The sequence below is a fragment of the Macaca fascicularis genome, chromosome 11 (genome assembly GCF_037993035.2).
Source record: "Macaca fascicularis isolate 582-1 chromosome 11, T2T-MFA8v1.1".
NCBI classification, from domain to species: domain Eukaryota; kingdom Metazoa; phylum Chordata; class Mammalia; order Primates; family Cercopithecidae; genus Macaca; species Macaca fascicularis.
The window spans coordinates 103,282,461-103,294,875 of NC_088385.1; the positions used below are offsets into that span (position 1 = coordinate 103,282,461).

General features: G+C 39.4%; 1 protein-coding gene across 2 annotated transcripts in view; it reads left to right on the top strand.

Annotated features, from left to right (window-relative positions):
- Positions 1 to 12,136, top strand: part of ELK3 (ETS transcription factor ELK3) — a 78,343-nt gene extending 66,207 nt beyond the window's left edge. For both annotated transcript variants that reach the window (XM_005571917.4, XM_065524673.2), the window contains exons 4-5: positions 2,227 to 2,349; positions 9,452 to 12,136. In XM_005571917.4, the coding sequence (XP_005571974.1) occupies positions 2,227 to 2,349; positions 9,452 to 9,550 (222 nt within the window). In that variant the 3' untranslated portion in view covers positions 9,551 to 12,136. The remainder of the gene's footprint in view (positions 1 to 2,226; positions 2,350 to 9,451) is intronic.
- Positions 12,137 to 12,415: the final 279 nt, after the last annotated feature.

Below are 12,415 nucleotides of genomic sequence, written 5' to 3' on the forward strand. Positions count from 1 at the left end.
TGTACATTGCTCAGAGGATTAAAAAGGATGGGTATATGATGGCCATGGAGGAGAGAAGGATAGCTGTGTTTTGTGGTTTAGAAGATTGTCTCTTTAGAGCTTTGAGAGCCTTCATTGATGGATAAACTAGGAGGCCTTGAACACACACTGGTTACTACATGTTAATGTGACATACTGTGGTTGGAACCTTGCTCCAGAGTAACATGCAGATATTAGTTTCCAGAACACCTGAGCTTGTGGCCTTGAGCCTAACACAACTGAGAGTAGCCTCCAAGTCCAGGCTGACTCAGTTCAGTTTGTCTGTTTCAGAGGATTAAGTCCTTCTCTGTATACAGTTGAGAATTTCTCCCTCACATAGATGAAAGACATTTAGTAAGTATGTCACGTATGCTTTCAGTTAATTACCAATCCATTTATTCGTTCAAAAACATGTATGAAGTACCTAGCGTACCTAGCCAGCTAACCGCCTCTGGCCCTTGTTGAGCATTTCTGTTTACCAGGCACGTATCTTACAAGAGCTTGCAGTAGATCAGCTTATTTAATCTTCCCAACAACCCTGTAACGTGGGCATTTTTATTCTCCCCATTTTACAGATGAGGAAACTGAGACAGACAGAGGTTAGGTGGCTTGCCTGAGGTTACCTGGTTGGGAAGTAGTGATTCTGAGATTGGAACCCTGGCAGAGCCCATGCTGAGCCGTTAAGTTTTAACTGTTAGGCCAGATGGCCTGGCATGCTTGTGAAATTGCCTTGGACTAGAACAAATGGGAAGCTTATTCAAAACATGTATTTATTCTAGTAACCTCATAGGTCATTGAGTATGTAGGAAATGCCATGGAACCAACGACTCAAATAATTTGGTATAAATGTGTTTACATTTCAGCAGCTTCACAGTTTGAGGAACTTTGGATGTTTGTCTCCATTCTGCTGAACAGAGCAGACCTTTCAATTTAGGTTTAAGCCAAATGCTGTTGGTAATTAATGACGCTACGGAGGCCAATTCTAGGAAAAAATAACACTTTAGCATCCAGCATGGTGCAATCTGAAAGGCTGGCACCTTTGCTGTGGTTCTTCTGACACAAAGCACCTTATTGACATCACAAAACCACTGAGGGACTCCTTCTAGTCTCCAAAGGTACAAAACCACCCTGGGCCGGGGAGCTCGTCTCCACTGAGAATAAAAGCCGTGCAGACTTAGCAGCTGGGCGGGTGTTTCTTCTGCCCTCCAGCTGGCTTGCAGGCGAGGACTCCTGCTGCATGTGTGCAAGCAAATGCAGTCCTTGGAACTCTCCTGGGAAACCCAGGGTTTTGGCTTTACACCCAATCTGACAAGAAAGGGCCCTCCCTGCCCCCACCCAAACCATTGCCAGCGCAATGAATTCTCATCGACCCCACATCCAGATGGAATCTGGAAAACCCGGCTCAGAGCTTCTGAAGAGGCTACTACAGGGTATTTTAACAGCAAATCCCAAATCCTTAACAGCTGTGGATATGGAGACCATTTAAAACCGTGTGTTTGTAACCCAAGTAATAGATGTCCACTGTAGAAAAACAGGAAAGTATAGATAAGAAGAACTAAAGCCCCTTTATTGGATCCCATTTTGTTTGTATACTAATTCTTGTTTAATCTGGGAAGGGGAACAAGTTGAACAAACCATTCGGATGAAAGTTGATACAAACTTGAATTTTCCACCAGAATGTTTAGGGAAGGTAACGTGTCAATACCTTTTTCCTTTATGAAAGTGTTAATAAAATTAGCATTGAAGAAAATTAGCCAGCTGGCCTGGTGGTTTATGCTTGTAATCCCAGCACTTTTGGAGGCCGAGGTGGGCGGATTATTTGGAGTTCGAGACCAGCCTGGCCAACATAATGAAACCTCTTCTCTACTAAAAATACAAAAATTAGTCGGTGTGGTGGTGGATGCCTGTCATCCCAGCTGCTCTGGAGGCTGAGGCAGGAGAGTTGCTCAAACCCAGGAAGTGGAGGTTATAGTGAACCAAGATCGCGCCATTGCACTCCAGCCTGGGCAACAGAGCGAGACTGTCTCAAAAAGAAAAAAAATTAAAATTAAACTGTTCACAGCCCCACAGAAATAACGTTGCCAGTTGAGATGGTAAGGTCATTTCCTGGTCCATGCCTAGCCTACCTAACCTCTCTCTGCTGCTCTGTTGGTCACGGCCTGAGTCAGGTGAACCTATATGAAGAAGTCTGTTTGCTTTATTTCCCAGACACCAAATGGATTGCTTCTGACTCCGAGTCCGCTGCTCTCCAGCATACATTTCTGGAGCAGCCTTAGTCCAGTTGCTCCACTGAGTCCTGCCAGGCTGCAAGGGCCAAGCACGCTGTTCCAGGTGAGCGTTTGGAAATGAACTTTTAAACATTACACTTCTGAGGGATGGTTTTTTCTCTAAATCTGCAGAGGTAACGGTGAGTTTTGCCCAGTGTTGGGTTAAAATGTTAAATGTCCAAAGGGGGTTCACGTAATGGGGTTGCACGCCCTTCAGAGGCAGACACTTTCATTGAGGCAGAAATGGCATACTCATGCCAGACGCCCATACGTGGAACAATTAAGTTCTTGAAGTGTTTTGCATATTTTCATTTGTTTATGAAAACAGGAAATTTATTAAGGAAAAGGCAAAACTTTAAAAATCATTCTTTAGGCCAGCGTGATGGCTCACACCTGTAATCCCAGCACTTTGGGAGGCTGAGGGTGGGAGGATTGTTTGAGACCAGCCTGGGCAACACAGTGAGACCCCATCTCTATTTAAAATAAAATGAAAATAAAAATTATTTATAAAAGTCCACACAAGATTTTAAAATACTAATCCTCCTAGTTAATGTAGCAGCTCATTTGACATAAAGTGAAAATAAAAATAGTGAACAATTTCCCCATCCTGGGATAGAAAAATTGCTTGCATCATTTTATGAATCATCATTAAGCTCCTTGTTCTGTAATGAAAAAGGAGAATCCAGGGTATTTGGTTAAAAAATAATGAAGACTTAGCTGCTTTATCTTACAGAACTCTCCATACTAGGCAGCACCTTCATTATTCATTCACACACTAGAATCTTGCAGGACCGTCACTTGCTATCATGGAGAAGTCAGTATTTCCTCCTTGAGACCCACAGATCATTATTCACTGACTAAGGTGTTACTGTTTGAATATGTTGAGTATAGGTGGAAAGGATCCTAGGGACAGGATTGAAGAAAAGGTGGACCCAGTGCAAACTCCCTCTTTCCCTAATTCTAGCTTTTCTCATCATCCTTGTCTGTATCCTATGCCCCACAGTGTGGCTTACCCTGAGTTAGTTGCAGCTCTTTGGGTACCATTGCATCTAGCACGTGGCACTTTGTATTATGATTGCCCGTTGATCTGGCAATCTTTCCCACTAAACTATGGGCCCTCGAGACCAGAAAGGAATCCTGTTCACTGTGGTGTCCCCAGCATCTGGCACATGGCTTGGTGTACAAGTGAGGCTCAGTAATTACTGACTGTCTAAATGAATTCACAAAGAGAAGTCTGAGAAAGGTAAGTGCAAGTCTTCACGATCATCTGAGCTGGTCATTTTGCTTGTCAAGGTTAAATGTTTGCTGAGTACCTCCTCTGTGCCAGGAGCTGTACATACTGGGATTTAGGGTCTCTTTATAAGGGTGGAACTAAAGAGGTTTTGATTGCCATCTTGCTTCTTTGGTTTCCTAGTGGGGTTGGGGTAGGGTGTCATGAAGTGACCATATGCTTGGAGTAATTGGGTTTCTGTCTCTTTCCCAGCCCTTATTCCCGTCACAAGAAATTGAGCTATAGTCATGTTGATTTTTAGCAGTTTCAGCTCGGGTAGGAAAAGAGAAACTAGAAATAGTAAGCAAAAAGCAATGAGCAAATGTTGTATTAGGAAAGTTTAAAATTAGGAATACTAATCTTTTGGTGGGGAGATAAAAACACCTCATTTCCTGAAAGTCTTAAGATTAGAGCAGCAGAATTCTAAAATTAATAGAATAAAAAGAAATTGTTTGGTTACAGTAAACTCCATGGCAGTAGGGATTGTTATACTATAATCCTAGAATCTAACACAGAGCTTCTGTAGAGTTCAGTAGGTATTTGTGAATAATAAGTGGCCTCTCATTTCTCTCCTTACTGGGAATTCTGCCACCTGATTGGTGCAGGCCTTGGCAACCCCCTAGGAAAGCAATGGAGCACTATTGGCTGGGGGTTCTTTGGGATCCCTTGTCTTAGATACCTTTTCCAGCCCAACTCTCCCAACAGTAAATGATGGTTCATGTCTACAGTGATTCGACACGTTATCAATCTCTGGGAGTTGGGATACGTGCACACCCTCATTTCTTCAGTCCTCAGTAACTACTGTAGACAAATGGTTCTCAAAGTTAGCACTCAACTCTCCTAGAGGGTGAGTTAAAATAAAGATTGCAGGGCCCCACTCCCAGAGTTTCTGATTCAGTAGGTCTGGGATAGGGCCTGATAAAAACTTTTTTTTGAGACACAGTCTCTCTGTTGCCCAGGCTGGAGTGCAGTGGTGTGATCTCTGCTTACTGCAATTTCCACCTCCTGGCTTCAAGTGATTCTCCTGCTTCAGCATCCCAAGTAGCTAGGACTACAGGCATGCACCACCACACCCTGTTAAGTTTTGTATTTTTGATAGAGATGGGGTTTTGCCATGTTGGCCAGGCTGGTCCCAAACGCCTGACTTCAAGTTGATCCGCTTGCCTTGGTCTCCCAAATTGCTGGGATTACAGGTGTAAGCCACCGTGCCTGGCCCAAAAACATTTTTTTTCATGTTCCTAGTGATACTACGCAGTCCAGAAACCAATTTGAGAAGCACTGCAGACCAGAGGTTCCTAGTTTATATTTAGAATTCTGCATCAGAAATTACTGCATTTAAAGGCTACCTGCTTAAAGTTTTAATTTCACCAGGTGGACCTGTTCTCTTTTCTGAAGCCATTCAGAATACAACCCTAAAAAAAATGAAAGACAAACTGGTATTCCGGATGGCTGACAGGTTGTATGACCTTGGGCTTTCTGTTTGTGGCTGGATCCATGAGACTAAGGAAAAACAACTTTTTGCCTTTTAAAATATTATAACTCTTCCTGTGAAAAGAGCGATTGAGTGTGGCAAAAGTAGAAAATAGCAATTTCAAGAATGGTAAACAACAAAATTTGGTAGAGGAATAATACTTTCTGATTTTTAAAACTAGACAATATAATTGATCATTGATACATATTCAGAATTCAGATTACTATCAGCGGTGTCTTATTTTTTTAAGAACCTTTTTTTTTTACAGTTTAGAGACGGGGTCTCAATATGTTGTCCAGGCTGGTCTTGAACTCCTGGGTTCAACTCCACTTCAGCCTCTGGAGTAGCTGGGACTATAGGTGTACCACCACGCTGGCCAACATCCCTTTTAAACTGATGAAAATAATTTTATTTCAAAATAACAACAAACCTCTTTCATGTATGCTATAGATGTAATGAAGGAAGACAAAAAATACACTTGGCTTATACATTTTAAGTGACGCTGGCCAGTTTCCTATTATCATGATTGGAAAGGTTGATCAGAATCCTCAGGGTAATAGTTGAAGAGCTGAAGCATTTTTGTACAGAAGGGCCCCTAATATGATTACTGTAGCAGGTTACAGCAGATATTAAAGAATTCCAAGGAAGGAGAGAGAAGACGCCTTTCTGGCAGAGGTATGCTTTATAATTGAGAAATGTTTAGGTAAGGAGAGAGGCACCAAAGACATTGTGCTAAATGTAAACAAAGAACCTTGATTTATAAAGTGAACTCGGTTTTTCTTGGACAGTTTAGTATTTTCTTCTTGTCTAAGGATGTCTGTTCCGTGACTTTTGAAATAGATTTTGTTCCAATGTGGAATATGCCTAGTAGGAATAGGTATGTCTTGAAACAAGGTAGAGCTAATTAAGTTTTCAATTAAGAATGTGTGCTGTAATTTTTAGTTCAAATCTAACCCAGCAAATATTTGCAATGCTCTGCGACAAGGACTGTAGGGACATAGAATATGTGAATAATGGATGAGTAAACAAAGTGCTGCAGAAAGTAAGGGGCAGACACGCTCTTTCCAGCTGGAGACTGGACAGGTTCCAAGCAAGCAGTGGCGCCTGAGCTGGGAGGAAGGGACAGGATTTCGATCGAGTACATTTAGATGAATAGAGCCGAATGACTGGGACATGAAAGTCTGTTTAGGAAGGGACCAGGTGAGAGGAGATAAGGTCGGAAACGCAGCTGTGGGCCTTGATTACAGGCTTAGGAGTTTCTCCCTTTATCTGTTAACTGTTTAGGCTTTTTAAGCTGGAGGTAGGAGGATGAGATCTCCGTTTTAGAGAACAATCACTGATACTAGTGTGGAGGAAGAACTGAAGAGAAAGTGGAAGGAACAGTAAGATAAGAGGAAATTGTTATTTTTATTTTTTGAGACGAGCTTGCTGTGTTGCCCAAGGTGGAGTGCAGTGGCACAATCTTGGCCTACTGCAACCTCTGCCTCCTGGGCTCAAGCAATCCTCTCACCTCAGCCTCTCAAGTAGCTGGGACTACAGGCATATACCAGCAAGCCCGGCTAATTTTTAAGATTTTTTTGTAGAAACGAGGTCTCGCTGTATTGCTCAGGCTAGTTTTGAACTCTGGAGCTCAAGCAATCCTCCTGCCATAGCTTCCCGAAGGGCTAGGATTACAGGTGTGAACGACCATACCTGGCCAGAGGAAATGATACTACAAATATTGAAGAGAGAATCACTCTTTGAGATTAGAACATTGGACACAGGATATAATTAGAAGACATTTTAGAGGTGAGCTCAAGAGAGGCAGACTTTGAGATGGGTCTGAGTAGTAAGTAGGTAGTGAAAATTAAGAAGAGGCAAAGATTACTAAGTGATTAACATACTGGAAATGCTATTAAATAACAATAGTTAAGGCCGGGCATGGTGGTTCACGCCTGTAATCCCAGCACTTTGGGAGGGTGACATGGGTGGATCACTTGAGCCCAAGAGTTCAAGACCACCAGGGGCAACACAGCAAGACCCTGTCTCTACAAAAAAAAGTACAAAACTTGGGACATGTGTGCTGGCATGTGTGCCTGTGGTCCCAGCCACTAGGGAGGCTGAGGTGGCAGCACTGTTTGAGCCCTGGAGATTGAGGCTGCAGTGAGCCATGAGCACACCACTGCACTCAAACCGGGGCGACAGTGAGCCTGTCTGGAAAAAAAAAATAACCATAGTTAACATTTGTTGATGATTGATGACTTACTGTGTGCAAGACATTGTTCTTAGCACTTTTGGGGGCTTCTCATTTAATACTGCCAGTAATTCTGTTTTAAAGATAAGACTAAGGCACAGGGATATTGGCTAGTTTATTCAAGATAACACACTAGTAAGTGGTGGAGCCCTGACTCTTTAAGTTTGTGGTCCCAGCCACCATTCTCACTGACTTAGAGTGAGCAATGGAAGAAGAGCAGGTTTTGTGGGAAAGAGGCATTGGTTGGAGATGTCTAAAATGGAAACTGTTGTCAAGTCCAAGCATGGTACTGGAGAAAAGGTGGCTGGGGACAAAAGTTTGGGAAATGTTGCAGTTTAAAACAGGGGAGTGTCATAGGAGAAGAGCCTAATAAAGATGACTAAAAAATATGTCAGAAAAGCCAGGCTAATCAAGAGAAACTATGTCCATTAAGTATACAAAAATAATAAGGGCAGAAATCAGCAATTTAGTTTGCAAAACAGATGAACAATACCAAAACTGATTCTCTTGAAAACACCAATAAGGTAGACCAAAGAGAGAGAAGATGCAAATAAACGAAAAGAATGAAACTGCAGGCCAGGCACACTGGCTCACATCTGCAATCCTAGCACTTTGGGAGGCCAAGGCAGGCCAGTTGCTTGAGCTCAGGAGTTCGAGACCAGCTTGGGCAACACGGTGAAACCTCATCTTTACCAAAAATACAAAAATAGCCGGGCATGGTGGCGTCCACCTATAGTCCCAGCTACTTGGGAGGCTAAAGTGGGAGGATGGCTGGTGGAGGTTGCAGTGAGCCAATATTGTGTCACTACGCTCCAGCCTGGGCGACAGAGACAGACCCTATTTCTAAATAAAGTAAAATAAATAAAAGCATGAAAATTTAAAATCTGCTCATCTTCCATTGTTCACTCTAACTCAGTAGAGTGGTTAGTAGCACAGACCTTTTTAAACAAGAGTATAAACTGTATGTGCATAGATTTGATAATACAGTTGAAGTGGATAAAATTCTAGAAAAAATTAAAATTCCAAAGTTCCAGAAAAGAAAGAAAAACCTTGAATATGCCAATAACCATTAAAGAAATTAAAACAGTAATTAAAGATACCCCCAACTCCTACCAAAATAAAAAGTTATGCAATGTTAGTACTGAAAGATTTGTTTAAAACTTGACTGTGTTGCTTATTAGCTGTGTAACCTTTAGCCAACAGAACTTACTTGAAATCTGTTTTCTCATCTGTAAAATGGGGACAACAAAACTTATGTTACAGCTCCTAGATATCAAATGAAATGACAAGCCCTTGACACAAGTTACTGAAATAGTTTGAAAACTGCAAAAACATATTTACTTAAAGTATTTGTTGTACTTCTAACATGTGCCAGGCTCCATAATTTGATATTTGGCACTGAAGTTTAATATTTAACTTACCTGGACTAAATAGGAAATAAGCTAGAAAAGACAGCTCAGGAGATCTTTTTGACACATCCTAAACAATGCGAATCTAGTTGCAAGTAGTATTTGTTTCAGACCTGAAACTCATTATCAGAGCATATACTATCATCCTACTATTTATCATCTTAGTTAACAACAATACAGAAATTAATTTTACTCTTTGTCACTTATGAGTGATCTAAGTGTGATATTTTAATTAGAAAGAATACCTTCTTAGCTCCAAAATAATCTATTCAAAATCTTTTAAGATTAAATACATTTCTTACTTTAGAAGAATAAAAGCTGCAAGAATCATCTTTGTAGTACCCTGAAAAACTGATGGCAAATTTCAAAATATAGTATTAGAAATTACTGAGTCACATATAAAGAGTCTATGGTTTTCAAAACATTATTTTCATATTTAATATTAAACATTCTTTTAATATTTGTAGCATTATCAGCATCCTGAGTAGCTTAGAACTTTTAAAAAATAGATGCTTTAGCAACATATAAATTATATATTTTTTCCTAGTAGCCTGTGCATATAGAATAATTAGGGACATTTTGTGGGCCTTATCCTTTGTTTGCTCTATGTAATCTTGATCTCATTGTCATCTTCCAATTATTCTGTAAAAAACACTGGCAACTAATCTCTATCACAGGGGTGATGAGAAGTGGACTGCTATGGACTATATGGGAATGTAAAGAACCTAAGTTTTTTGCAATGGATTTGCAGTAATTATTGTAAAAATCTTTTGTCCCCTACAGTTCCCCACACTGCTTAATGGCCACATGCCAGTGCCAATCCCCAGTCTGGACAGAGCTGCTTCTCCAGTACTGCTTTCTTCGAACTCTCAGAAATCCTGATGATGTCTGGTGACAATTAAGGACTCATTAACTGATGAAACAAATTTGTCCCCATGGGCTAGTTTACCTGTGTCATGAGAAGGACATTGTGAAACTCTGTTAATTTGGTTTGCACTTTTCATAACATGGATAGTCTAGATTTATGTTAGCATTTTAAAAACTGTTTTTGATATATTCAAGTATATATGAAAATCTTTTGCATTAAGTGAATTTTAATGTTTTTGTTTTTATATCCTTTTAGCTCTTAAGTGTTGAACACTGTTGACAGTGAAGAACTTTTCTTAATGGTTTTCAGTATAACTAATAAGGATGTGAAGCTTTTTTTCTCTTTAGTTCTGCGTATGCTAAACTGTGTGCTTATATAGACTATAACCAGCTGTGCCTTCCTTTGCATTTAATGTAAATGATTTATATATTTTTTAGTATTAAGAGGAAATGTTTGAAAGATGAAAATTAGTATCAAACAGCTCTCTAGTAGAATTTCATTATTTTTCACCAGTGGGCAATATGAAAGCATATTCATATCACATTTTCTTTTTTACTTTCAATTGTATTAAGAATTGCCTTAGAACCTCTTTTGATCTGAAATTCAGTAAATGTCCAAGTAATGTTTTTATAATAAACTAAGCCATATTTAGACAATAAACATTGGTAAAAGAAAATGTTCTAAAGTGCATTTTCGAAAGAATGAACTTTGAAAGGCTAGCCTCCTTAGCTGTTTACAGTATCTTTTAGATGCCTCCCAGACAAAAATCTGAGATGGAAAAGCTACATCAAGTTCATGCTATTCCAGGCCCGAGAATATCTCTTAGGTTAGCATATTCTTATTTCAAAAAATTAGCCCTAGTTTTCTCAGTTTTCCATAGAGAATCCTGACCATCTGATATATTTACTGTGTCAGTATAAATTGGGATTCCCCTGGAACTATTAAAAATCTAATGCTTTGGAAGCAGCTCACAGACTGGTGATGAACCCAAACAACAAAGAAACAATTTTTAACACTAGGTATCTTCATCAGTATAGGTAGGTATTCACAATTGCTGATAGATCAAAAACTTGCTGTAATACAAATAGAGAACTGGAGGTACTAAAGGCCTTGCTTGTGGAAATTGAGAGAGGATACACTGCTTTATATATTACTAAAGTTATGGGGAGAACGAAGGAAATCTGACAGATGAAAAATTCTACAGGAACCTCATCATCGTGGAACTGAACTGATAACAACTTGGAACACTCCAGTAAATTTTTTTGTGTAATGTAATTTGGAGTAGTGATAATACAGACCTATTTTCTGTTCCATCAGAAAATCAGCAGGCACCAGTCCAAAGGTACCACCACACCTGTACATGAAGGAAAGTTCTAATACCAAGAAAACTGAAAAGCACCAAGCTTTAAATTCAAGATTAATTATAATCCTTAACTATAAGTGATAAAAACTAACTTGAAATGTGACTAAATGATCCAAACTGGGCATTAAGTCGCAGGATTATGAGAAAGGATTAAAAAATGAGGTTTGAGAAAACACATTTCTTGAATTTTCAGGAAAAAACCAGAATATTGCTTTGATACTTAGAAATTCTGAGGTTTCTCAATTGGAATTCAGCATCTCTGTATGTGGGGATGTGGGCCCTTATCAAAGGATGAAAATCCAAACACTCTATTATGCCTCCTTGACTGTAATGACACTGGTTCCAAAATCCACCAATAGACACTACTGTCCCCCCGACCCCACCCCATAGGCTGATAATAATTCTGTACCACAATAAAAGGAGCTGGTCCAGGGAACTGATATTTACTGAGAAGAAGCCTTTGAGAATGCTTCCCACCACCTGTTTCCAGCTCAAGACAGGTGCACAGAAGAAGCTGGGAGTTGCCTAAGGCTGCACAGCTTACTGAAGGTAGAACAATGATTGGTGCTCAGTCCAATTCTGTTTCCCCCATGCCTAGCTGTAAGTCATCACTGGTTCAAAACTATGTTATTAGTAAAACAAACAAAACATAAAGACAAAGCATTTAAAATTGTGTTGTCAGATAAGAGAACACATCCAAAATGCATGATTCTTATAGACAAACTAAAGGAAGTTAATATGCAAAAATCTCAACTTAAAATACTATTTTTAGTATACTTGTTTATGTAAATGCTGATTGGAAATATTTAAATGACTATAGATCTGATTCTTTTCCTTCGGAAATTGGGATTAATGTATGCTCTAGATCCATTTATTACAAATGCAAAAATACCACAGTTTTTTGATGGATGAAAACACTCCTGTAACACAAATAGAGAACTGGAGGAACTGAAGAGTAACTCGTATAGCTCTGCCTCATTCTGTGTGTGTGTGCGTTTTAGCAGAAGTATTTTACTCAGAAAATAGGTTTCAAAGAACATTAATGACTTTCTTTTCCTTTTTATGTCTGCTTAATCAGTGTTAAACTGCTATGGGAAAAGTTTTATAGAACTATATAACCTGAATGTTGGTCTCTTTGTACACATCTTTTCTATGACTGCAGATCTTCATTCACTTTCATATATGTATCATTTTTACTGTCATATTATTTTTGTTCAATAAAAACTTTGTGATAAAAGATGTTTAGAGGTAATTGGATTGGCTTACTTCCATTTGCTTGGGGTGACCCAAACCACTTTTCCATATGGATACAAGTTGGAAAATGAGTCGTCACCTACCCTTGAAGACAGCACGTCAAAAAAAAAAAAAGTGCTTTAAATACACATATTTAAAGAAATAAATGTAATTATCGAAAAGCAGACCCCTGATTTAAATAAGTTCTATCAAATGCTCTGTATTGAGGAGGAGGAAGTGAGAAGGTAGGGAAAAATCAAATCTACCATTTATTCTTTTAGCC